Genomic DNA, 27,467 nt, shown 5'->3' on the forward strand with positions numbered 1-27,467 from the left:
ATTCTGAGGAGGCATCACTCCGCCATATAAAAGCCTCATCTATAGAAAAATGTACCTGCCGCCACGACCTGCAGACTGAGCTTTGGGAAAAATCCCGGTGTAAGTTTGATGGACTCTCTGGCCGCTTCACCAAACAGCACGATCCAGCACATTTTTAACGACCTGTGGCAGATCTCAAACACGCTGCGTGTGCACGACACCTTGAAAACCTCAGAGAACTAGAAGTGAAGCAAGAAGCCGTTACAACATCTGTTTGCAGCTGTACCACAGAGGTGTTAATGAGGCTGGTTTAGTTGTGTGCATGTCCCTCCTTAAAGGCAGGTTTTCATTGTCACTCCTGCGGTTCGGTTGTCCGGTCCCCAGGAATGCGGTGGGAGTGAGAGCTCCTGCTCCGCCGCGGCTCTCCGGTGTGAGCTGGTTTCTGAGCGTTTGTCGCGGTGAGAGCCAGATCCGCACGGAGCTGCAGCTGCAGCTTCTCCTGCGAGTTTGGCGAGAGAAGCCACCAGAGAAAGTCTGACGGATTCATCCGAACCGGAGCCGGGACACCGAGCACAACGGGGGGAACCGGGACTTTGCGTTAAATTCGTCCACTGACCATCCGAGCCGCCTCTGGATGAGACTTTAAGGCACATTTTCTTCTGGTTTTGTCCCCTGGTGGAAGCGGAGAGCCCGCCCAGTCCTCAGAGGTAACGATGCATTTAAGTTGTGTGAGAAAGTCCTGACGAGAAGCAGCTTCCAACTTCAACACACACATTTTCATTTTAGAGTAGAAATCCAGATGTGCTCAGACTGGGGCAACAGATGTGGACAACTGACTGTTGTGTTTTCAGTTGTCTCTCTGGAAAACAGGTGAGCAACATGGATGAACATGAATATTCCAATATAATTTTCCTGTAAAACCATTAAAAAGTCAAATCCACGTCCATCATAGTGAGTCAGGTGGACTTTTTAAAAAATGTTCTTTTTCTTTTTAGACTTTTGCTTTAACTCAAACTCACAGAGGATTTAGCTGCTGATCAGTTTTCTTTCCCAAACACTAACTAATGTTAGTTCAAAATACATAGAAAATAAATGCGGATTTCAGCTGTTACACACAATAGCACGTCACAGAAATATGGGAATGAGCCTGAATTAGTTAGAGAGGTGCAGGTAAGATCAGTCCTGTCACCAAATCCAGCCTAGACAATTTGTTCATTCATCTATTTATTTTTTTGTTGTTGTAGTTGTCCAACCTGAGCTTTGAATTTCTTGTCAGCAGATGTTTTGAAACCAAACGTGAACATAAAGTTAGACATTGAATTTCGTCATGTTTTGTGATGTGCTTTTTTTTTTTTTGGTACGGTATGAAATGAAGCTCCACTGTGAGGGGACATTGTTCTCTCAGGAGTAAAGAAGTGAGGCTGACCTTACTGCTGCTCATGACATTTCCTTTTATCCTGCACGCCATGTGCAGCGTGACCTTCGGTGTAGGTGTGCAGCCGTACTTTGATCCTTTTCCACAATATATTCTAACTATTCTCTCTGATGGTCTTTCACAGGTGGAAAGACGAACCTAACTCTTTAACTGGCCGACTTTACCGTCCCCCAGATGGTCCCACTGAAAAGAGCAAAGACAAACTACAGATCTGCAGCGTTTCTTGGTTGTTTTCCCGCCACAACATCCAGAGCAGCAGGGGAGCCTAGGATTTAACGGTGTAATAAAACTCTTTAAGCTCAACTTCCCAGGACCCTGGACTTTTCCTTTTGGTTCTTTTCTGCCACCGAAATGCCCAGCTGTGAGGGGAAATGTTCTCTGCAGGATTTGAGCGTCTGGAAATGTGAATCGGGACAAACGAGGGGTTGGAAAACGCTCGGCTGACGAGCAGCCTTGACGGTTTCTCATAGGTCAGACGCCTATGAGCATTTTCCTGCCTGGACGACGTCACAGCCTGCAGACAATGTCAGCCGACAGCAGCCCGCCTCCACCTCGGTCTTTCCCCGTCCTCCCTCAGCACACCGCCCCACCCACCCCGTCGCCGTCCCCCAGCCCGCCCGCCACCCTCTACGGCCGGCTGTCCAACGGCAGCCAAACGGCCCCCAGCCCCACAAACTCACGGGGGTCCATCCATGGCATCTCCTTCCTGCTGCAGATTGGACTCACCAGAGAGACGGTCACCCTCGACCCCGGAGACCTCTCACTGTCAGCGGTTCGGGAGCTTGTCTGCTCCATCGTGGACCAGAAGGTAAATTTCGGCCTCTGATCTCTGAGTGTAGGGGCTAATCGCTTATGTCCACTGAGTTTCAGCGATGAAACTTCCTCCTCCTGTTTCTTGCCAAAAATCCCCAAATTCCACGTTTGAATGTGCAAAATCAGAAAACAACTGATGAAAAACTGAAGATGTTTTATTGTAATTATGAGAAAAGTTCTCAAAGGTGTGAGGTTTGTTTCCCATAATTACTAGCTGAGATAAACATCTCCAGCTCAGTGCCCAGGCACACCAGACAGTCATCCCACGTCTTTGCTCAGTATTTATTCATTTGTGGAGACTTTGTGACACAGTTTGGTAGTTCAGCAGAGAAATCAGGTTCTCTAAGGACCATGTGGTCTGTGTGGAGCTCTCTAACCTCTGGGAGAAGAGGAGCTGTCAGGGGCAGCATGAACCTGTATGTCAAAGCTCACTGATATAAAACATGAAAATGTGCAGGTTTACTGCAACCCTGTGAGTGAACACACTGACTCAGGGTTGCAATTAATGTTATTATTTAACCTGCAGATTGTTTTCTGGTCTGGAAAATGTCAAAAATGAGTGAGAAAGTTCCAGAGCGACGTCTTGAAAATGCTGCTTTCAACCAACCAGCAGTCTAAAACTCAGAGACGCCACCGACTGTAAGACGAAGAAAAGCAGCATATTCTCACATTTGAGGAGCTTTGATCCAGTTTTGTAGGAGGAAATGTCAGAAGTGATTTTTGAACCAGCTGCACATTAGCACGTTCTTTGGTTCTCTACATAGACCCAGGTCCGTGACACCTACCGACCTGCTTGTTGTCAGCTATTGGTTAAAAATGACAAGAAACTGCCTTATTTCTTTAGCAAATGCAGTTTCCTCCTGTTGAAGCCGTCAGTAATGTCACAGTCTGTGTTTGATCCATTCACATCGACTGTGATCAGTTGTAGTGAAGCTGGTGTGAGTTTCTCTTCATGTCAGAGCTGATTCTCCTGCTGTGTATCCGCTCTGAGCTCCCCGTTATCTCTCACCATCTACTGGTTTTTACCGCTCGCACTCAAAGCCCCACCTGTGTCTTCTGCACCAACGCACAGGTTTGTCTTTATGTGAGAACAAACACTGACCTCATTCATCTCACCAGCACCTGAACATCACATCTAACTAGCTCTAACCCCAAACCTGGTTCTGACCCGAACCCTAAAACCAGCTCTGAACCCTCGAACAGGGGCCACGAGGTCCTCGCAGTGATGGTTTTGAACTCAAATTTGTCCACACACCCATGTAAAGCATTGTGAACACACACACACACACACACACACACTCTTTCACTGTTGATGCCTTTCCAGATTTTGATTGATTGATTGATTGATTGATTGCTGGGACAGTCAGTGGTTGCTTAGACTGGTGCACACTTCACCTTCCTCACGCTGCTTTGCCGTCACATGTTTTCACGGTTCATCTCTGGCCTCTGGCTGCGTTCGGCAGAGCAACGGTCTTTTCCCAGGATCGTCAGCGTTTCCTGTTTCACAGCTGCACGTTGTTTCTTAGTGCTGCTGATTGTTGTCACTGTGAAGCGTCTGCACTGACAGACCTGGCAGGTGGAGATGAGCCTGAGCTGAGAGTCCTGTGCATCATGTGAACTGGTCCCAGGATTTTAACTGGTTTTTGTTGTTGTTTGTTGATTTAATGGCTGGAGGACAGAGGGTGTTGTGAGCTGCACAGACTGTAAAGAGGCAAACTTGTGATATTGGGCTGTAGAAATAAATGTCATCACACAAACTCCCACAATTGACAGGAACCAGCAGCTGCTTTTCACCTTATGCCACATTTTTCTAATTGATTATTATTGTTTATCACGAAGTTAAAGCAGCTGCCAACACCAGTAAAACTGCAGTTTATTGAAAATCACTGCTGCTGTTTCCTTGTTGAGGAGATGAAGTTATTAGGAAGGTTTGGAGCTGTAACAAACCTTTATCTGATTTTCTAAACTGAAAATATCCACTGAGCCTCAACATTAAAGGCGTGCTGTGGAGGTTTCTTGTAAACAACGTCTACGACTGCGGTGTGAGGACACGGTGGAAGTCAGTCCCAGGTCGGCCTACAAAATGACATCATGACTGGAATTTTCTTTTCCTCCTTTTGTGCGTGCTCCGTCCGTGGGTGGATGGAAGCTTCAGGTCTGATTTACAGCTCTTACATCACCTATTTAATACTGTGTGTGTGTGTGTGTGTGTGTGTGTGTTGGAGGGGAAGTTCCCCTCCTCTGTAGGTCGCCCCACTGTCCACATGCAGACTGCCTCATCCTGGATTGTGTAATCGACTGTTTTCACACCGACACAGTGAGTTTGTGTTATGTGAAGCAAAATTCAAGTTCGTACAAATTTGGACTAGCATGTAATATTTGTGAGCTGCTGCTGAGGGTCCTGAGGGACTTTGTTGAGCTTCGTGTTGTCGTAGAGAAAGATAAAGAGATATAGAGCCTTATCTTGTTGGTTATGTTACCATCTCAAGTCTGAAAACTCCATTTACTCCATTTAATAATGTCTGAGTGTCAGATAAAAAATAGGAGCCTCAGTTTTTAACATTTAAATTATTGAATTAACTAAAAATCTGAGTCGCTGTTCGATTGTCGTCGTGTTGGACAGATTTAATGATATATTTTAAAGTAAAAGTGTAGGGCTTGTTAATGAAATATTAATTGATATTACAGGTGATGTTTTTCTGTCACACAGGCCTAAAACCAAACTTTGGCATCATTTACAGCCATTAGCCTAAAGACCTGTGTCGAATCAAACCAGTCGTGTCTTAAACAGAAAAGAACTAGACTTTGTCTTTTGTATGTTAATAAAATACTAACTAAATACTAAGGTAAAAAAATGCAGTAATCTGTAGCATTTTAGTAGTATTTTTTCAAGATATGACTACAATAAATACACGTAAAACGCACACATGCAAAAATGAGTCTGAAAATAAAAAGTAATTACAGTTCACAGGCCCCTGAACCATCATGTAAAACATAACAACCGCATCCTCCACTCTGCTGGTTTCCACGGTTACCAAGGCCAGGTGATGGATCAGGTGGAGAAGAGAGTGGAGAGAGAGAGAGGGAGTGTTTTTTTTTAATGTCTCTCGACCAGCCCACACATTTATTTATTTATATTTACGCTTTCTTTTGTGAGCTTTTGTTGTTTTGTTTAAGTCACTGATTTACACACTCAGACACAGTTTTGTCAGTTTATTGGGTACACCTGTCTCTAATCAGGTTTACTATTATCTTGTCCAGCCCATTTAACAGTGCTAACGTGGCTAACATCTGGTTTGGTTGGTTCACACTGTGGAAACATCTGGTGCAGGGAAAACAGATTCAGATTTGGGAAACTCCAGCTGTGATATGAACGCAGCTGAAAACAAATGAAACATCATCATCGTCAGGTAGAAGAATCTGTGCAGAAAGAAGATATATTTAACTTCAGTTCCCTCCAAATGTTTGAAACTGGATTATATTAACGACAGAAATGTGAGTAATTAAATGTGAACAGCTGAGTTTGTCCTGAATGAACCAGCTGGTAAGACATTAACAGAATCAGCCTGACTCTCTCTTTGTGCTGTTTAAAATCCTGGCTTAACTTTTCAAACTCTATTTCTCATCTCATCAGAAAACAAATTCTCAGAAAAGCACCAGTTTTCCAGCTGAACTCTGACCCTGACTGTCACACACCCGAGTCCTGTTACCGCATCACTTTTAATCGTCTCTTCACTGCCCTGCTCTCAGTCCACAGGACCGTCCAGGATGATCTGCTGTAAATGCACAAACTCAGTGTTAACGAGCCTGAAGCTGCAGTTCCTCAAACGACCACCAGGGTTTAGATACAAACTTGAACCGTACATTTAATGGTAAACTGTGCAAGTGAAATAAAAACATCTGCGTTTTATCTTTAATTTATAAATGTTGTAGTTCGTTGAGCTGTGGTTGAGACGGTCACAGGATAATTTTGAGGTTTGGCACAAAAGAAAGAAAGAAAATAGTTTTTATAACAGGTCCATGTAAAACCAATACACCTTTTACTCTTTACTGCATTTTTAGTATAGTAAGTACTGATTATGTTTGTTTTTATCTTGTGTCATGCAAACAAACGCTTGGACTATCTGAGCTTTGCAGATTTGGCAGCTAACGCCTGCCTCTCTGGATCCAGCAGACGCCTCTGAGCCGAAGGATTCGATTGGTAGAGCTTGATGTGGGAGGAGTTAGCGGCCCGGAGGTCAGCGTTCAGGGATTGAAGTGGTCACTTTTCTGAATCGCAGGAATGCCAAAGTTAATGAACGACCATCCGAGCTGTTAAAAGTCAGCGCATTAAATGACCTCTGACCCTTCTGCTTCACCTGCACCGACTGTACCTGTGGTTTTCATAACGACCAGCGAGTGGGTTTGTTTCCGTCTCACTGATTTTATCTGATTAGAAACAGGAAGTAGGTTTGAGTTTAATGGGTCGAATCTAACCAGGATGTCTGAGGCTCATTTGTATGAAAACTGTGGAGGACAGGTCACTGTCTGCTGCACTTTAAAGGGACATTACGTCAGATTTTTTTAATGTCTCATGACTATAATGACGCTTGGTGTTTTCATCATAACTACTAAATGATTAGAGCCCTTTTAACATATGCTGTGAATGCAAGATGATTTGACCTTCACTGTTCCAACACAGATGGAAGCTGCTAAATTATCGATCGTGAGCTTTAATCAGGATGATCGGAAGATTCATTTCATTAACTTCTTCTTCTTTACTTGTGTCACACTTATCAGACATTTCAAAGAAAAGCTGAACAGACTACAGGTGGACGTAAAAGCATCAGAAATGGGTGGATGTCCCTTATTTCATGTTCTTCTTCTGTGGTTTTGTGCAGCAGATGAGCAGCTGGTTTCTGTTCCCTGTTTTGCTGTTTGGCCGTTGCAATGTTGTCTTATACTTTATAGTTCTTTGGTGTGTGGTGATCCTCTGATGTGAGCACTGGATGGTGGAGCTGATTATTGGATGGCTTTCATTGAAATTTGGTTCAGAAATGTATTTTTAGATGATGTCTTAACTTTTCAGATCAACACTGGAATTATTTTTAATTATTATTATTATTATTATTGAACAGATACCTGCAGAACTGCCGACACTGCCTTCAGCTGTACTTTGTGCTTAGTGCTAATGTAACAAATGTTACATCAGCCTATAACTATTGTCATTGTGCACATTAGCATGTTGATGTGTTGATGCTAGTGTTTAAATGGCACATAAACAAACCTGCTGTTGTTTAACTGGTTGATCGTTGACATGTTTTTTTCATTTCTCGACCTTTTAGTCAATTTAAGTCTCACTGTGTTAAACAACAGTGACAGATTCAGTCGTGTGTGTGTGTGTGTGTGTGTGTGTGTTTTGTTCAGTGCTGATTTCAGCCTTTTATTAACAAGTGCATGAATGAAACTCCCACACACAACCTTGACCCGCTCAGCACGGCTTCCTGTTGTTTCCTGAGCGAGGTGACGGAGCCAGCGGATGCTGGAAAACAGGAGTGTGGCTCTTTACCTTTAGTCCATTTTAATATCGCCCCTCCAGGCTAAATGCACGCCTGCTGCGAGAGAGCTGAAGAGTTTTATTGGAGCTGAAAGGCTCTTAACGTTGGGCAGTGGAAGATAACGGCTGTATTATCTGTTTGTGCTCTTCACATCTCAGTCGAATGTTCGGAAAAACATATGTCAGCTGCCGTTTGTCAGTCCCATTAAAAGAAATGATACCTGAAGTTTAGATTTTATTGTCACAGAAACTGGAGAACATTTTATTTTCTTGATCCAAGAAAATCATGAAACATAAAAGTAATATTTTCCTACAGGCAAATGTTTGCTTGAAAAACAATTAATTTAATTATTTGTTCGATAATACTTTCAGATTTTCTTTATTTTTTTATTTATTTATTTTCTATTATATATTTCCCTCTACAGCTGATAATATGGAATTGGGCACAGTGTAAACAAATATAGGCTATGCACAAACCAGATTTCTATTTGTACCAAATACAGGTTTGTTTTCATATTTTTCATTCCCTATGTTACATATGAGAAGCAAGTAAAAAAATAGGCACAAGAAATAAGACGTATAAATTCTGTTTTTAAGGTGGTTGGTGAAGCAGTTACAGTGTGTTTAGTTTGTAAGAAGCAGGATTACTGGGCTCCATGAAAACTAAAGGCCTGAGCGCTGCACAGATTAGGAGGATGTGGATCTCCCCTCCGGCTTGGTAGAAACAACACAGCAGGAAACCCCTCAGCCTCCTGGCTCTGCTCTGTGCAGGACGGGGTCAAAGGTTATCGCAAGGCCTGGAGGTTTTGGCCTCTACGACCCCCCTGCCCAGACCGAGGCTGTGGGCTGGTCAGAAATGTGGATTTCGTTTGGCGAAGAGAGAGGAGAGACATCGTGAAAGGGATTGTGAGGGAGTGTATGTGTGGCGGTTAAGCCTGGTTAATGGAGGATTAACCGTAAAGAGGGGATCAGTGTGTATTAAACTCACACTCTTGTCCATTAACTGACCACCTGCTGTGCTTCTCCGCTCACCTCAGGAAAGACAGCAGCTGACACCAGGCTCTCATGCGATTGGACGAGCGACTACAGGCGAGCAGACGCGTTTTCACTTCTGGTTCAGGAGGATCTTTTCTCACAGTGTCTGCTTAGTTCTGGTTTCAGTGTTGCTGCAGGATGAGAAGGCCTGTGCTGACTTGTGGATCCCAGTGTGTTTGCTAAAAATTGTTTCTGGCATTCCAGAGAGTCATTAGTACAAACAGCAGGACAAGGACAAAGCTGGGCTGCAAAAGTTGAGGTCAAAAGCTTATGTTTCTAAAGAGAAGCAAAATTATTACAGATGTAAAAAGAAACATAAAAAGGATGTTAAAAGGCTAAAGATGCAAAATGACCCCAGACTGGAGACACAACAACTTCAAGTAGATGAAAAATGCAAAAAGACTATAAGAGACATACAGTGATCACTAATGACAGGGGGCCATTGTTTCTTTATTCATCCACAGGTTTTAGTTTAGGAGACTGAACCCTCACTCCTGTGGTTCTGTCTGTTGTCTACTTGTCTGTAGCCACATGGCTAATGGCTGCTGGGTGTCAGTGACAGGGTCTCAGCCATAATTCATGACAGTCTTCCTGTGTGTGTGTGTGTGTGTGTGTGTGTGTGTGTGTGTGTGTGTGTGTGTGTGTGTGTGTGTGTGTGTGTGTGTGTGTGTGTGTGTGTGTGTGTGTGTGTGTGTGTGTGTGTGCAGTACGTCTTTAAAAGTGATCCGAGATGCTTCTGTCTCGTCACCTGTCGGTTGGATTTCCTGCTGTCGGTGTGCGCTGCAGGATCCATGCAGTGTGCTACCTGCACGCTGCTAACATCCTGCTGACGTCCTGAGAGCAGCTCGGGACAGGAAGCTGCTCCATCTGTCTGTGTGCAGGGCTGCAGGCTGCAGAAGCTGCTGAGCCCCAGATCAGCAAAACAACCTCCACCTTTCACATCCTCGAGTTCAGCAGTGCTCATTTTGCTGTTTGGTTAAGTCATGTAAACCTTTAAGTTCATTTCTGCAAACTATTACAGTATTTAGAGTTTTATTTACACATTTGTGTATTTTACAAGTTCAGCATAATCTTCAGTGAGCAGAGAATTTGAGGTTTAATAATGAGAAAACCAACAATCTAAAGTCTTTTTAATGCATTTACTCACAGGAACAAGTCAAACCAGCTGAAACACCCATAAAGGATCAAACCATGATGTTACTTTACACCCAAAAACTCAGGTTTACTCTCAGTGCTATAGTTACAGTGAGCAGGTAATTAAAGAGGGTTCACACTGAAGCAGGACACGTCACTTAGAGACATGGCTCTGATCAAACACATCAGGACGTTGAGGATGTGGAATGATCTGTCGACTTGTCCTTTCAAGCATCTCTCACATCCATCCATCCATCGTCTAGACCCCCTTATTCCCAACCAGGGTCCCAGGGATCTGCTGGAGCCTATCCCAGCTCTCTTTGGGTGAAAGGCAGGGGTCCACCCTGGACAGGTCCCCAGTCCATCACAGGGCCACATAGAGACAAACAACCTCACACACTCACACTCACTCCTATGGGCAATTTAGAGTCACCAATCAACCTGACATACATGTTTTTGGACTGTGGGAGGAAACCAGAGTACCTGGAGAAAACCCACACAAGCACAGGGAGAACATGCAGACTCCACACAGAAAGGCCCCTGATGGGTTTCAAACCAGGAACCTTCTTGATGTGAGGCAACAGATCTTTCACATCATATTTCAAAATGTTAGGACATTTTTATGCTTGTGTTGTCTGAAGCATTTTCCTGTGGGTGACAGATGTTCAGCTGAAACTACATCAGACAGTGAGCATGAGCATGAATCACCACGTGGTTTTCAAAGTTCCTTATAAAGAACAAAAGAGCTGCAGCTGCTCAGAAACCCTCAGGTTTTGGAAAACAAAGAATTACCGGATGGTTGCTTGTGATTTTAAATCAGACTTTTAAAATCAGACCTTACATTGTGGTTGGAACTGACTTAGCAGCCACAGTCCACACATTTCATCACCTGTGGGAAGTTTCCCTGAATTAGTTTCATCACACATCATGTGTTCCTCCTCCGAAAAGGTTAGGTCACGAAACGTTTCCGCTCAGTAGAAAAGTTGTGGTTTTGATGACAAGCTGCTTATTGTGGACAGATTTCACTGGAGGGGTCAAAGGTCACCGGTGACAAATATCTGTCTATCTCCTGCTGCCTTCACCTTCAGCTTCACTTTTCTTTTAGTGACTCGCATATTGTTTCTCTAACGCCACCCTCAGGCCAGACTGGCCACAAAAACCTGAATTCTTACAGACAAATGATGTGACATTTGGTCCAAACAGTTATTTTATGTTTTCAGTTGCTCTTCATGTTTGGCATTTTTTCTGTTTTAACAAATAGGTGAAACTGAGAGAATTCATTAAAAGGGAAACGTAGTGAAAGTATCAAAAGTCTGACTGATGTTATTATTATCATTAGATCATAATTCACTCGTTCATGCTGCTACTGCAGTCGCCTGAGGTGGACTGAGAAACGACCCAGAGGTGCAGGTTTCTGTTCTGACCAGTTGCAGAAAGTTCCCTGATCCTCTTCCTGCTCTTCCCCAGTTCCCTGAATGTGGATTTTTCGGGATGTACGACAAGATCCTGCTCTTCCGTCATGACCTGAATTCGGACAACATCCTGCAGCGTCTCATGTCAGCGGAGGAGATCCACGAGGGCGACCTGGTCGAGGTGGTGCTCTCCGGTAAGAAACTCACACTTGTTTTCCTAAACAATCAATGTTGTGAATGTTTTTAATCACAGTCCCTTTAAATCTTTATGTGGCCTGGCAGCAGATTCTGACACGTTTTGCTGTGTTTGGTTTCTGAACTCCAAACTGAATCAACATTAAAAGTAAAATATTTAACAAATATTAACAAATTTATTTACTATGTTGATATGTTGAATTCTAATTACTAGCGAAGCCTGTAATATTTCATATCTTCTATTAGAGGAATTATCAGCATTGTTAAGTGAATCATCCACTGACAGTGATGATCTGAAAACTAACGTTCATTAGTTCATGTGTTTATTTTCTGGTTTTGTCTGTTTCTCCTGTCGATCCCCGTGGGAGGGGAGAGCGGTGATGTAGCCCAGATCTCGTTTCCTCCCCTGCGGCGGCGCCCCGGATCACCCTGCACGCTCTAACAATAATATTGCGTATAGGCTTGTCATTTCCTGAGCCGTGTCGACAGGTTGGTCTGTAACAACTAGAACTGACACCTTAACAGCCGAACACCCGGACGCAGAGCAGCAGCGGGTTTAAATTACACAAGAGGAGGAAAACAAAGCGCATCAAACCCAAACCCACAACCGCTTCCTCCTGCACCTCCTGCTGCAGATCTGCACTATTTCTGCTGCTTCTGCCACACGAGCTCAGAGACAAAGTCGAGCTTCAGTTTATTTATTTTTTGCATTCAATTCTGTGTTGTTGTTTTTTTAATTATGTGCCAGTTAACTGGATTCAGAGACAGTTATCACATCTGCTTTAGCTGCAGCTACAACCCTGAGAATATTGCAGTAAAACAAAAATGGTACAAAATATTAGTCAAATCCACAGGCAGCGTTTTTTGTTTTTCCTGATAAACTCAATGAAAATCAGTTTACCAGCACAGACGTAACCAGAACTTATTCCCATTTGAGAAGCTGGAAACAATAAAAATAGTCAAAACCATTAACGATTATGTCGATCGAGTAATCGCCTTAGGGCAGAACCTATACCCCAACTTCTGGTCCCAGATCATTTCTCGTGGTTTATTTTTTGAGCTGTATCCGTCCTCACATTAACGTTCTCCTGTCATGATGCATATCTGAGGTACAAACTATCAGTCATTGATCATTGTTGAATCTGACCGTTGTCTTTTTAACATTTAATGTTCCCAGCCTTTAAAGGAAATCAAGCCTTCTGATAAAGTTCTGGCTCAGGTGTTTTCTCTAATTTCCTCTCTACAGTATAGTGAACAGTATAGAATAGTGTTGTGGTTTTCCTCCAGCCAAGGCTGGAATCATTTCATAAAAGCAGTAGCTGAAGTACGAAGATGGTCATTTCTAAAGGTTTTGCTCTGTATTTGTTCATTTCAGCTCTCGCCACAACCGAGGACTTCCAGATCCGACCTCACACGCTGTACGTCCACTCCTACAAGGCCCCGGCTTTCTGCGACGACTGTGGGGAGATGCTGTGGGGCCTCGTCAGACAGGGCCTCAAGTGCGAAGGTGAGAACGTGGCTCCATTGCGAGACCTGGGCTCTCCTTCCTGAGAGCCAATCACCCTGTGGCCCCTGTCAGCTGCAGCACCTTCACAAACACCTTCAAAAACACCTAAACTCAATAATGCTGCACAGGTGTGACCATGCTCGGTGTTAAAAACAATTCAGACGGGTTTCCTGCCAATTAAACTTAATGAGAGGAAGTGATGTTTCTGTGGTGATGAAAGAGAAATTGAATTTTAATGAGCGTAACAGATGAATGGGAAGCTGCACGTCCGTCGCTGGCTAAAATGTGCGCTGATGGAAAATGGACCTTTTAAAGATTCAGCTTCTTGGTCCAATTCACTGTGATGTCACGTGATCAGGTTTAGTTTTCAAAGTGGTCTCACTTCTGCCACGTCCGCACTGATCGAGTCCCCACCTGGAATCAAAGCCCAGGCAGACGTCCAACACACATGCATTTTCACACACTGTTTTCAGTGTACAGACGGATGTCTTCATTGACTCGGTGACTTCCTGAGACTGTTTTTCAAAGAGCCTCGTCTTTTAAGTTCTGATCTAAGCGCTCTGAAGCCTCAGAGCAAATTTTAACTGTAGTTTTGCCAAGCAGTAAAAAGAGACGTCTTCCTCTCCGATAACTCCTTTGGACGTTCAGACGGTTAAAAAGCAGCGTTTCCAGATCTACCCACTCGCTCAGACTGATGGGAGTGAAAGACAAGAAACCCAACCCTGACAGAGGTTTTTGTCATCAGTGATTGGAGCCTCTAATTTGGCAAACAACCTCTGTAACCACATCCTGAGTTTAAGTACCTGCATTCTCAAACAGCTGCACACAAGCAGATAATTTAGGCAACATGACTGTGACTGTGTCCACACCCCAGAACCTAAAGTCCTGCTGTTCCCATCAGATCTGATGTTTGTGTGTGTGTTGTCTGTCAGGGACATGGACCAGGTGTGAACATCCTGAGCTCCTAAACTGCCACCATGCACAGACTGAACTGAAATGTGAAGAACAACATCATTTGTGCTCAGTCTCCTCCAAAGCTGCTGGGTTCCCATATGTTCCTTCCAGTTTGGCTCCATCAGGAGCTTCTCCATAAATGTCCAACCAATGTGAAGCGTCCTGGTCTCTCCACTGCCCCCCCTCCTCCATGTTGATGTTTCCCACACTGAACGATGACGACAGGCGACATGTGGTCTGAGATGTGGACGCAGCTTATGAGACGCTGAGTTGAGGTTAATGAATAAAAGCACCAGAAAGAAAAAAACCTCCTGTGTTGACTCACTGAACCTTTTCTTCTCTAGCCAGAGACCACAAATATGTCCAGATCAGCACTTTATACCCGAAACGTTACCAACTCAGTGAGGACATGAATCTATTGGTCTTTTTCTCCTGCCTCCTTTAAGAACAGTGACATGCTCCTTTAACTTTTAGATCGTATCTCTGGACACGACAGTCTGCTCATGTCTTAGTGAACCTTCGTGATCACGTATAGAGCCCCTTACTGGAAGTATTCGTTCAGCAGCCTGAAGGAAATCGTCCAGTAATGCGACTGTGATTCCAAACACACGTACACAAAGGTCCGTGACCATCTTCAGACAACAAAACGCTCAGTTTCCATCCACATTTGGTCACAGATTCAGGACAACCGTGTGGATCTGGAGTATTTGCGTGTCTCTGCAGCTCAATTGGAGGAAGCACATGGTCATTTACGCCCACTCGGGTCACCAGTGGGAGACGTTTCCACAGTGCACGGAGAGGGCGACTCCAGAAATGTGCAGGAATAAAGTAAAAAAGTTAAATAACAAATATTGAAAGAATAATTTGATATTTATAGTAATGTGCTTTTCTTTGCAGACAAACCTCTCATGTCTGTACAAACTAGAGCTACAGTAGAAGTGGATTAGTTTTAAAACGTTCCTCTAAATCCCACTAATGTTTCATCTGTGCACAAACACAAACACACTATGCTAACAGAGATAGCATGTTAGCATACTGGTACAGTCTGATAGATAGTTTCTAAAAAGGCCCTAACCTGGAATAGTAGTTTTTTATTAGCTTTGTGTTAGTCTTCCTGCGGAGCATTAGTAGAAGCAACATGAGGTTAAATAATAAATAACCTTTAAATTCATTTTCTCCTCTGCAGGCTGTGGACTCAACTACCACAAACGATGTGCCTTCAAGATCCCCAACAACTGCAGCGGAGTGAGGAAGAGACGACTGTCCAACGTCTCCCTGCCCGGCAGCGTCATGTCTGTCGCTCGGCCGCCTTCCGCTGAGTTCACCTCAGCCCCACCAGAGGAGGTGGGTTTGATAGTCTTTAATATCACTGATCAGGCCTGTGGTTGGTTTTTGACTGTGTGAACTAAATTTATCGCTACAGCTATTTCAAAGATCAATAGCAGCCGAGAGAATATGTTTCTGTCTTTTCTTCCTGCAATCAGATGGTGTGTGTGTGTGTGTGTGTGTGTGTGTGTGGATAATGGTAAGATGGAGCAGATAAAAGTGTGTTTGTGCCAGTCAGTGTGTGAAGCTCTGACTGAGTCTCTTTGTTCGCTGCTTTGAATAGGATGGAAAATCCAGTGTATCGCCTCCAGCCATCGTGTGTGTGTGTGTGTGTGTGTGTGTGTGTGTGTGAGGGTGTGTGTGTGTGTGTGTTTTGAGCGTTCAGACCTGGTTTTAGTGTTACAATATTATTAAATGCAGACAAATCCATGTTAGTTATTCATGTTAGTTACAAATGACACAAAGTTCCTTATTTATTTATTAATTCTATATTTATTGTTGGCAGCACGGTGGTTCAGTGGCTAGTGCTGCCTCACATCAAGAAGGTTCCTGGTTTGAAACCCATCAGGGGCCTTTCTGTGTGGAGTCTGCATGTTCTCCCTGTGCTTGTGTGGGTTTTCTCCAGGTACTCTGGTTTCCTCCCACAGTCCAAAAACATGTATGTCAGGTTGATTGGTGACTCTAAATTGCCCATAGGAGTGAGTGTGAGTGTGTGAGGTTGTTTGTCTCTATGTGGCCCTGTGATGGACTGGGGACCTGTCCAGGGTGGACCCCTGCCTTTCACCCAGAGAGAGCTGGGAGAGGCTCCAGCTGATCCCTGGGACCCTGGTCAGGACTAAGGGGGTCTAGATGATGGATGGATGTTTTCTATTATTCCTTTACTTTAGTTTAGGTGTTTATTTTAGTTGTGTGAAGGGAACTTGCAAAGTAAGGATTTCACTGCTCAGTGTAACCTTTAGTCTGTATGTGACAATAAATATCTTGAGCCTGGTCGAAACATGTGAGTACTGAGCTTTTATCACTGATCAGAACTTTTTATTTAAACCACACACTAAAAATCTCATTTCCAGGCTCAAGCTTAGATTGATTTTCCAGAATATATTTTGTTCCTCCCTCCAGGGCCAGGAAACACCTGATTTCTCCATCTTTTCCCCCTTCCTGGATTACACTGACTTAGTTTTAATGAATGCACCTGCCTGGTACACAACGGTTTTTATGACTGGCTGTGAAAATGTTGTACATCTTTGCACTTTTTATTTGCTGCTGTTAAATGTCCGTCTCTGCATGTCTGTAGATTTTTATATGTAAACCTCTTCTTGCAGTCTGTGCTGTCACAGCACTTTACAGATGTTGGTTCTCAGGGCTAGAACTAGTCGTTCTCTAAGGACAGAGACAATAGCACACTTGGTCTACATATATTCACAGGAACCAATTTAAAGGTTGTGGTTGCTTTGCTCAATTATCTGTAATGTGTGTGTGTGTGTGTGTGTGTGTGTGTGTGTGTGTGTGTGTGAGGGTTTGTTCCTGGACATGGCTCATTGGTCGCTGGTGTTAAATACATGTCATACATCATGTGTCAGACATCAATCAAAGCAGCCTCTAGACTTTGACATCATCAACAGCTGATTGTGAGCACGCTGACGCCCTAAAGGAGGTCTGAGTCAGACTGGTGTGAGTTTGGGGTCAGTCTGTGTTGGGGCTTTCTTTAAAATATCCAGTGACAACATGAAAACAATGTGATAATGTGGGAACTGTCTCTGGTTGTGAAGAGTCTGCAGCTTCATGGTGATTTTTAGTGTTTGCAGCACAGTTGAATTGTTTTGGTTCACTCCTGACACTCGTATAGAGTCATTTGTAAAAAGCCTTTGTCTACTACACATCAGACTCACGCGGCCAGAGAACATTTAGCAGCTAAAGAGATTCCCCTCAGGAGGTGGTGGAGACCAAACCCAGAGCTAAAACTAAGGGAGCATTTAAAGACACCCAAAAGAAGCTAAATGAGTTCTTGATTTTAATCTTTTCATTAAGCTAAAGAGCAAATGCCTGAACACGGTTGAACAAACGTTCACCAATAACACCACAGTGGTCCTCAGAGGAATCTGAGGACAGGAGTGTGTGTTTGTTTTCGACACATCAGTGTCAGCGGTTCAGGATGTTAAAATGGTTTTTTTTGTCCCATCTGGTTTCTGGCGTGCTCTCGGCAAGGCCTCTTCACAAACATATGCGTAGCCTCCGATGAGTCTGGGCTGTGAGAAGGTGGATTATCAGACTGTTGTGGACTAATTCAGGCCCATTGTGTCACATGTTTCCTGCTCCTGCCAGGACTGCGGTCTGCAGCCAGCACATTAGACAAGGACTTTCTTTGTTCTAGTGGGTAGAAAAGATTTGATCTGCGCTCTGCTTTCATGACCAAAGAGCAATTCTCCAAATCTGATGACTCAGCTGAGTCTTTCCCTTCATTTCCCCTACGATGCTCGAAAGTCTGGAAGAAAAGAAAAACGTGTGTCTCAAATTTCATGTATAAATTACTGAAAATGATTGTCAGAAACATCGGGGAAGTGCTGATAAATGAATGTGTTTCATAAGTAATTGTAGGGTTTTTTTTTTTTTGCTGCTACTGGTTTTCGTTTGTTCTTTGGCAGGTCTGACTATAAAAATGATATAAAAGTTTAGTCCAAGTGGTTTGAAAAGGTCTTAAAAAGTCATGAGAAGGTTTTGAAAATTGTTATTAAAAAATGTGGATTTCAACACTCAACTAACTGATTCCTAATAGTTGAGTTTAGCTGTTTGCAGGGTGAATGTTGTTTTATTATTCCACCATCATTCATTTTACCTGGTATATGCTTATTTGTTGTTTTCTTAAACTCAAATGTCAGTATTGTCTCTAAAATCCACTCAGTTTAACTGTAAATCCCTCCCGGTTCGTGCAGCGCCCCCTCTTGGGCGCCGGGAAGCGTAACTCTCTGCTGAGCGGTCGTCCCATCTGGATGGAAAAGATGGTCCTGGGTCGGGTCAAAGTCCCACACACCTTCTCCGTCCACACCTACACCCGTCCCACCATCTGCCAGTTCTGCAAACGCCTGCTGAAGGGGCTTTTCCGCCAAGGGATGCAGTGCAAAGGTGAGGACTCACCGGAGCCCACGTGCAGCGAGCATGAACCTGAGAGGTTTTAAAATATGATGAACACATGAGTCGTCATCTGAATTAGGACTGAAACCGATGACTAACAAGTTAAAACAGGTGTTTAGTGGAAGATGAGGAGACGTAGCTGTAACCAGGTGAAGTCAGATGTTTTTATAGTATAAACTTTATACAGTTCACTTTCTACTGTATATGATTTACTGATATTCAGAATAATTTTCATTGATTTTTCTTTCATTCAGTTAATCTGCTAATTCTGCTCCATAAAATAAAATAAGAGGAACGTTATTGATCCCAAATGAGGAAATAAACAAAAATACAGGATTAGCTTGGACTTTACAGCATGAACATAAAGTGTAGCTGCCACAGTAAATGCACCAACTGTAACATACTAAAAATATCTAAAATAATAATATATAGAAACTGTATATACTAAAAATGACTGTTAATTTATGCCACAGGACATGAAATTTGCTGTTCTGCTGAAACCCAGTGTTTCCACTACAAGATGAACATATGATGTATTCGTTTGTTTGTTTGTTTGTTTGTTTTTCGTTAGATTGTAAATTTAACTGCCATAAGAGATGTGCAGCCAAAGTTCCTCGAGACTGCCTGGGTGAGGTCGACTTTAACGGAGGTGAGTTGGTTTTTTCCGCATCAGAGGTTTTTATGAAACTGGTTCAAGTCTTGTACCCGGACTCTTGACTTGTTGTTTGTGCAGAACCGGCCAGTCCCAGTCTGGACTCTGAGGCGACGATGGAGGTGGACAGCTGTGACGTCAACAGCGATGGCGGTCACAGTATGGACGAGCAGGACGAGCCATCGACTCCGGAGGACAAGCTCTTCTTCATGGAGAGCTCCTGCACAGACGGCGAGAAGGATGACGAGACGCTCCGAGCCATCAGGTGACCACACTAAGGATGTGCAAAACATCTGGATCCTGTGCGAAAGTGGAAGCAGCTTAAGGAAACACAAGCGAAACACAAAAAAATCAGGAAAACATCTTCATTAATTTGACATCACATGTGTTTTCATCTGTTTTCCCGCAGCCCGTCCACGAGCAGTAACATCCCTCTGATGCGGGTGGTCCAGTCCATCAAACACACCAAGAGGAAAAGCTCCACGGTGGTTAAAGAGGGCTGGATGGTGCACTACACCAGCCACGACAACCTGGTGAGAGCAGATATAACATGTACAGTTTTCATTTAAATACACTGAAGTTAACGGACTACACACACACACACACACACACTCCAAAAACATGGAGGTTTAATTTCCCTGATCATCTGTTTTGCCTTTGCAGAGGAAGAGACATTACTGGAGGCTGGACAGCAAGAGTCTGACTCTGTTTCACAATGAAAGTGGAGCCAAGTATTACAAGGTAGGAGACCCAGTGCAAGCAGATCCGGTTTCAGCTGCTCGGCCAAATAACCCAGCGGCGTGAAGCAAAGGGAGTCGGGTTCGTCCAATCACGTTGAGCTCCATGAGGACAGATGACGGTCTAATGATAACCAGACGATTCTCTGTGATTATTCCTATCGGGCCTGGTTTACAGTAGGCTGTAACTAAACCAACACAGTCCAAGCCAACAGCTCTGCATTGAAATTAAAGGTGATAATGTTTTGATTCACCTGGAGGGTGAAGTTTGGGCTGCTGCTGGACTGGACTGTGTTATACTGAGACCTGGTCTTTAGTTCTAAGGTCTGGACTGAACAGCTACTGCAGAGAAACATACAGATTAGTTGAAAAGTTGAAGAGACTGAAAATATGAAGCTATTTTTGGTTGTTAAACAAACAGGAGGAAACATTAGTGCATTTGTCGGGGACTATTTTCACCAGCGGATGAATCCACATTTGGGCTGTAGTGCAGCAGGATGTCGTACGTGCGACTGAGTCAGACTAAAGAGTGAAAACTGATGTGTTTTATTGTATTTTCAAAGGCGCAGAGGAAGGTGACGCATCAGGCTGCGATACACACCCAGGACTTCGTCCATTGTCGGCTTTATGTTTTCATAAAACTGATGTTGTTATTGCTTTTAATCTCTAATGCAGTTTACTGCCTCGAGCACTGATGGACAGTTTTAACAAGCACCTTCCCTGAACTTTCTAACTGTACTGATCCAGTTTTGAATCCTCAAGTACTGTATGTTTCAAAGAAACCTCAGGTCATGGTGCGATGTGAGTCCAGGTCAGTGAGGCAGCAGCTCTGTTCCCTCTCCATCATCTTTGCTCCACTTCCTTTCATCTTGTGTCAGCCAGCGACCTGCTGACCTTTACCACAAAGAGCTGCACAAACCGTCCTTTGAAGCTTGAGGGGTGAGGCAGCGTCAGGCGGGCAGGGGAGATTTGTGGTGGTCTCAGGACCCCGGGTCGCTCCCCTGACGCCTCCCTCTGGCCGGTCGCCACGATGCCTCGTGCCTGCACCGGCTCAGGCACGTCCTGCCTTTGAATCAGGGGACCAGGAGATGCCGATGGGAGGGTGTGGTTGGTGGTTTGGTGGGGGTGGGGGGTGAAACTTGGCAAAACAATAGACGTTTCGAGACACCGATGGGGCATAAAGACCCACTGAGCTGCTCTTCTTTATATGTTTGATCTGGCAGGGTTTAGGGTTTTTAGGGAGGAGGGGGGCCCACTCTGCCAGAGAAGGAAGGAAGAGAAGTTTTAAACAGTGAGATTCAAAGAGAGTGTCAGTTCAGCAGACAGAGGGGAGGCGTTAGGATGGAGGGAATGCTGTCCTCAGGATCATGTCAGCACCGTGTGGTTGCTTCTTATCGGCTGAAATGACTTAAAACGGTTACGGCCTTTGGCAGAACTTGAAGAAAGATGTTTAAAAAGTTGCAGAGCTTTGGGAGTTTGAGCTGAAAGTGGAGCCACGATTCCCCAAAGGGAAATTTAAGGTACTTGGGTCTTTTATGCGGCTGGTGTGTGATCAGTAACAAGCAAAAGGATCTACTGTTTGTATCTATCCCACCAAACACCAGGAGATCCCCCTGTCCGAGATCCTGCAGGTGGAGCCGGCGCAGGACTTCAGCAGCCTGCCTCAGGGCAGCAACCCGCACTGCTTCGAGGTGATCACCGCCAACATGGTGTACTACGTCGGGGAGGACGACGGCGGCCAGTACCACAACCCGGTCCCGGTGCCCTGCAGCATGGGGCGGGCCGTGGGCCAGAGCTGGGAGAAGGCCATTCGACAGGCGCTGATGCCCGTCACGCCCAAGGCCAGCGTGGGCACCGGGCCGGGCCAGGGGAAGGACCACAGTGAGTAACAACCAGGAACCTCAGTATTTATTGGTGGATCCAGGGCAGTTTCTGCTGTCTCTGCCCTTTGACACAGTGTGGACTCGTTTCCTAAATCAGATTAGACTCTGAGTTGTTTTTAGATTTTAATGGATTTGTGGATTTGCCTGTTAGGAGCTTCCAAATATTGTTTCAAACATTATACAACCCATAGAGAGGCTGCTCGCCTGCTGATAGTTTCACATGATTGAAGGGATTTCAGAGGATTTTCCACTTCATCTCACTCATGGTGCATCTCAGTTTAAGTGTTTTTGTCTGAAAATGACAGGTTTGAACTTTTATCTCAGCATTAAATGACTAAATGGACCTAATGGATCAAAACCATCATCAGCTGTTTTTGAGGAGCTTCATTATTACAAAACGCTCGTACTGTCGGGGACCAGTGGAGCTTCAGGTTCTTTCCAAAAATTGATGTTTTGTTCTGTCATGAAATTCCACATCAATAAGTGAATGGACCGATGATGTAACACAGATTTACTACACTGATACGTAACATACTCGTTTAAACAAATACATGACGGAGTAAATGAAAACCAGCAAATATTAAACCACACTGTGAAATACACTAACGCTCTGATCCTGCCAGTAAAGTTATATAAACTCAGAACAGCAGGCGCACCGACACTGTGCTGCGTTCACTGTCAACGCGTTCAGATGTGAGTTCAATGTTAAATAACTTATCACAACATTTTAGGAATATATAGGTTGCCAGGTTTTGTTCCCACATGAAGCAAAAAAAGCTTGGAAAGCTTTTAATGTGAAAAAGATGGAGGAAGTGTTTGATTATTAACAGGAACAGCAGCAGGAAATACATGTGGAATTATTTCTATAAAATATAAATATGATGATATGCTGCGCTGAGCATCTTGCAGTTTTCCGTCAACAGTTACATAAACTCTGGATGATGACCTAACCAGTGGCCTACATATCACCAGGCTGACAGCAGACTGCAGGTATCGATCGCTGAGGAATGACCCGATCAAAGCTGGGCCAGCGATCGAAAATCAATATCAGCTCATCAGTGGAAACTCTGGGTTTCCTCTGCACATGATGCAACCTCGGCCTGTTAACGCTGGATTAACTGGATTAACACAGCCTGCACCGCTAGATGAGACCTTTGTTCACTACAGACATAACAGCAGACAGGAAGTAGAGGCTTTTATTTTTGTGAAATGTAGGAAATGATCTGTCAGTGCAGTTTCTTCCATCACAGTGTTGAACAAACAAACCTGCTGGTTTGATCAATCTCTTTCTTTAGCAAAGAAACGCAGGAAATGAGATTTTAATGATTGGAAGGTTAGAAAAATAAAACCTGACACGTCTGAGCTGCAGAGTCAGCAGGTTTACGTTTGTGTGGTTATGGGCACCAGAATCTGTGGCTTCTACTTTAATATGTTGTATTTTTCTCTTGTGTCTTCTCAGAGGAACTTTCTATCAGCATATCAGTGTCCAACTCCCAGATACAAGAAAATGTGGTGAGTCGTCAGCGGATTAGATTTTTGTTGACAAGATGTGGGTATACGTAAACAGCTGTGTGTGCCTCAGTGAATTTGTGTATTTGCTATGTGGCAGCAAACACCTGTAATTCAATGTGTAAATGATTAAAGTGAGGCCAACACAGGCAAAGTGGATTTTTCACACGCTGCCACCGTCCTGTTCCCGGGCTCGAACAGGCGTCCAGGGAATCGCAGCTTTTATCACATTCACTCTGAGAATCGACGTGTCCGGGCCGATGCCCTAAAGCTGCTGCTTCCTGTCTGTGCAGCAGCTTTAGTGTGTGAGGACACATGAGCTGACATGAGCTAAATGATGCTGGTGCTGAAAGACCATCGATGGGACATGAAACAGCAGCAGGACGCTGTATCTGGTCTGAATAAACTACAGTGTGTGTGTGTTTGTGTGTGTGTTAGCATGTAGTGCACTACATTCAACACTTCTTTAGGAAACTGTAGCTGAGGTGAACAGTGTTTCTTAAATTCATCCATTTGATGAAAGCATCTGAAACCAGTCTGGTCCTTGTCTCCTTCAGGACATCAGCTCGGTGTATCAGATCTTTGCTGACGAGGTCCTTGGCTCTGGACAGTTTGGGGTCGTCTATGGAGGTGAGAAAACTTTAGAAATGGATCCAGTGGAACCTCCATCAGCAGCCTTATGTGTCCTGAGAATACGGGAAGATATAAACCCTCAAGACTGCGGACGAACTAATGATCTTGTTCATACTTTAATCTCTTCTTCTCTCTCTCCAGCTGATTAATAAAAAACTGAGAAAGTCAGAACTAAAAATCTTATTTCGTCCTCAACGTCCCTCGCAGGCAAACACAGGAAGACCGGCAGAGACGTAGCGATCAAAATCATCGACAAAATTAGGTTTCCTCCCAAACAGGCGAGCCAGCTGAGGAATGAGGTCGCCATCCTGCAGGTACAGCACACACAGCAGATCACGGCCACCATGTTGGTACAGGGAAACGTCCTAATGAGGAACAGTACATAAACTCTGTCCTGTAGGGGACACAACTTGTGTTCATGAACTGAAACCTTCACTCCTGAAGCTCTCATGAGTGGACAGTCACAATAGTCCTTCATCTAATTGATATGATGTAGAGCTTTGTCTTTTCTATTTCAGCTGAACAACTGGAAATAAAAGTTAACGCAAATTTCCCATCTTGTTTCTGACAGAACCTCCACCACCCGGGTATCGTTAACCTGGAGCGCATGTTTGAGACACCTGAGCAGGTGTTCGTCATCATGGAGAAGCTTCACGGCGACATGTTAGAGATGATTTTATCCAGCGAGAAGAGTCGCCTGCCCGAACGCCTCACCAAGTTCCTGGTTACGCAGGTCGGTGACGAGCACGAACCTCTGAGGTCTGATCACGTCTCGACTTAAACCTGTGGAGCTTTACTGCTGCATCAGACAGCATGTTGTTTGAGCTGTACTGATCAGTGTTTGTATATTAGCTTAGCATCAAACCACTGTGTTCTGATCACGGACCACTTTAGCAGTTTTAGCTCAATTTTTGGCAGATATTTTCCTCTGGAACTGGTGGAGACCAAAAACGGAGCTAAAAGGGAATCATGGAATCATTTTATGTAATTTCTGCCTGGGTTGCATTAAGGGCAACTAACAATTTGTAACTGCACTGTTGTGTTTCAAATCTTTTCATTTTTATAGTAAAAAAGTCAGGCAGATCTGATTGTGTGTTTTTGCCAAGATGGTTCCGGCTCGATGTCAAATCTCTGTGTTGTGTCTCAGATCCTGGTGGCCCTCAGGCATCTTCACTTCAAAAACATCGTCCACTGTGACTTGAAGCCTGAGAACGTCCTCCTGGCCTCAGCAGAGCCCTTTCCTCAGGTCCCCACAAATCAGTGTTGAACTCTAATAGTTGTGTCTTTAATAAAACCTGTGGTCACTGACGGGTCGTCTGTCTTTCCTTCAGGTGAAGCTGTGTGACTTTGGCTTCGCTCGAATCATTGGGGAGAAGTCTTTCCGTCGCTCCGTGGTCGGCACGCCGGCCTATCTGGCGCCTGAGGTGCTGCGCAACAAAGGCTACAACCGATCCCTGGACATGTGGTCAGTGGGCGTCATCATCTACGTCAGTCTGAGCGGGACCTTTCCCTTCAACGAGGACGAGGACATCAACGACCAGATCCAGAATGCCGCCTTCATGTACCCGCCCAACCCCTGGAAGGAGATCTCAGAGGAGGGTAACCAGCAGTTTGTGATAATCTATTGGGTTTTAAAGGTGGAATTAAGACTTAAACTAGTCCAGCACCACAGGTGGAGTTATAATAAAGTCCAAAAGCAGTTTGAGACGAAGTAAGAAAGGATGTATTATTTTAATAATTAATAATGTCAGTAAACGTCACACTTAAAGCAGGTTTCTCCCTCACAGCCACAGACCTGATTAATAACCTGCTGCAGGTGAAGATGAGGAAGCGTTACAGCGTGGACAAGTCGCTGAGCCACCCCTGGCTGCAGGTGACCGGATTGTTTCTTTTACAAACACCAGTAAAACTGGAACCAGACAAGACAGGCAGTGAAAAAAACATGTTTGAGACAGTTGTACACAATAAAACCTACGACATGGAAAAGTGAAGGGGTCTGGACATAGTCTCATAGACTCAGCTCCTTTACTGCAGTAACAGTAAAGATACCACAGTGTAAAAGTCCTGCACTGTTGTTGTCTTACAGGACTACCAGACCTGGCTGGACCTCCGGGAGTTCGAGACCCGTCAAGGTGAGCGCTACATCACCCACGAGAGCGACGACGCCCGCTGGGAGGAGTACGCTGACGAGCGAGGCCTGGACTACCCGAAACACTTCATCATGGCGCCCAACCTGGACGACATGGAGGAGGACCCCTAGAGGCCACACAGGGGCGACTTTTCCTAAGAGGAAGCAGCAACACCCCAAGGAGTCCCTCACGGCTGCAGCGGGACGCTCTGGAGTCCATGGAAACAGTCACCATGGCGACCACGAGCGGTCCCCATCGGCGGTGTTGGACAACATGGACAGTGAGGACACTCACACTGTGGAGATAAAACACGTCCAGAGAGATTTTTAACACATTTGACCTTTTTCCTATTTTTAATAGTTTTAGTTTCAAAGAACAGAAGAAACTGGGATTTTTACTGCTGAGCTGCAGAAGAGCTGCTTAAAAACCAGTCCACGGACTTTATATAGGTTTCATTTTTATTACGCGGTTGTTAGGTTTTCATTTCTCAAAGCTGTTTTATACATTTAGTTAAAGCTGAACACAGAAGAATCAAACAGGTCTTGAAGATTAACTGGCTGTGATTTTATTGTCGGGAAGCTTTTGCACTGATGGGAACTTGTTTAAAGGAGAATTTAACTGGTAACTTTGCTTTGTTCATCTGCAAACGTACAACAATCCCCTCCGCTTTCTAAATATTTCAGTTGAGGAGAATTGGAGGAGGCTGAAATGTAAATTAGACACTAGGAAATAAAATCGGTGGAGGGATGAACATCTTTTCTGAGGGTCTGTCCCAGCAGCAGCGATGAGCTGCACTAATCCACAAACATTATACTTTTGCAGAAAAACAAATCCAGTTATTTTCTGATGGAATCTGAACCTGTGGACGAAGCTGCTATTGAAAAAAAAAAACATCGATCCTGATTATCCTGAGAATTTATTTCACATTTGATATTTTTGCTAGAAACTTTGTGTCATGGATGATTTGAGTGAGAAAATATTAAAGACTCATTTTCCATCCTCGTTATCCCACTGAAATCCTTCTTCTAGATATTTAACTAGATTTTGATAAGGATGAGCTAAGAGTATTCCTGAGGGAGGAAATGATGGGATAGAGAAGAACAACACACAGTTACTGTACCTGTTCCTAATATTCTGATGCTTTAATGGTGAATCGACGCAAAGGGAGAAAAGTAAACGTCACAGAAATCCGCACTTCTTCTTATGAGACCATGACGGAACTGTGCTTCCTCTAGATTTAAAGTTCTCAACAGCCCAAACATGTGACTTCATCTGTTTGCAGTTTCAGGGTGAGAAACCGTTCAAACATCTTCAGTTCAGGAGGTTTAATAAAATCCTGTAATCATTTCCAAACGTACAGGTCAGACTCCTCCAATGAGAAAAACAGACCCTTCTGATTCAGAGGAAAAGCTGATAACGATCCCCAGCAGGATGTTTGGAAACGATCATTTAATTACCAATCCTGAGCC

The 27,467-nt window shown here is 44.2% G+C and overlaps 1 protein-coding gene across 3 annotated transcripts; it reads left to right on the forward strand.

Moving 5' to 3' along the window:
* Positions 1–364: 364 nt before the first annotated feature.
* On the forward strand, positions 365–26,995 carry LOC113137150 (serine/threonine-protein kinase D3). Of its 3 annotated transcripts, XM_026318604.2 has the most exons (20): positions 365–686; positions 766–849; positions 1,539–2,222; positions 11,400–11,538; positions 12,915–13,046; positions 15,187–15,344; positions 18,257–18,446; positions 19,027–19,104; positions 19,189–19,372; positions 19,517–19,640; positions 19,771–19,848; positions 21,449–21,725; positions 23,187–23,239; positions 23,794–23,866; positions 24,077–24,183; positions 24,441–24,602; positions 25,017–25,115; positions 25,201–25,468; positions 25,657–25,742; positions 25,956–26,129. In XM_026318604.2, exons 3-20 carry the CDS (start codon positions 1,896–1,898, stop codon positions 26,127–26,129), a joined length of 2,709 nt encoding a protein of 902 aa, XP_026174389.1. In that variant the 5' UTR covers positions 365–686; positions 766–849; positions 1,539–1,895. The 3 variants fall into 3 exon arrangements, with proteins under 3 accessions (XP_026174389.1, XP_026174390.1, XP_026174391.1); XM_026318605.2 differs by lacking the exon at positions 766–849 and having other exon boundaries at positions 366–686; positions 25,956–26,995; XM_026318606.1 differs by lacking the exons at positions 365–686; positions 766–849; positions 1,539–2,222 and adding an exon at positions 4,399–4,544.
* The last annotated feature ends 472 nt before the right edge of the window (positions 26,996–27,467 follow it).

Source organism: Mastacembelus armatus, chromosome 24, assembly GCF_900324485.2.
Source record: "Mastacembelus armatus chromosome 24, fMasArm1.2, whole genome shotgun sequence".
NCBI classification, from domain to species: domain Eukaryota; kingdom Metazoa; phylum Chordata; class Actinopteri; order Synbranchiformes; family Mastacembelidae; genus Mastacembelus; species Mastacembelus armatus.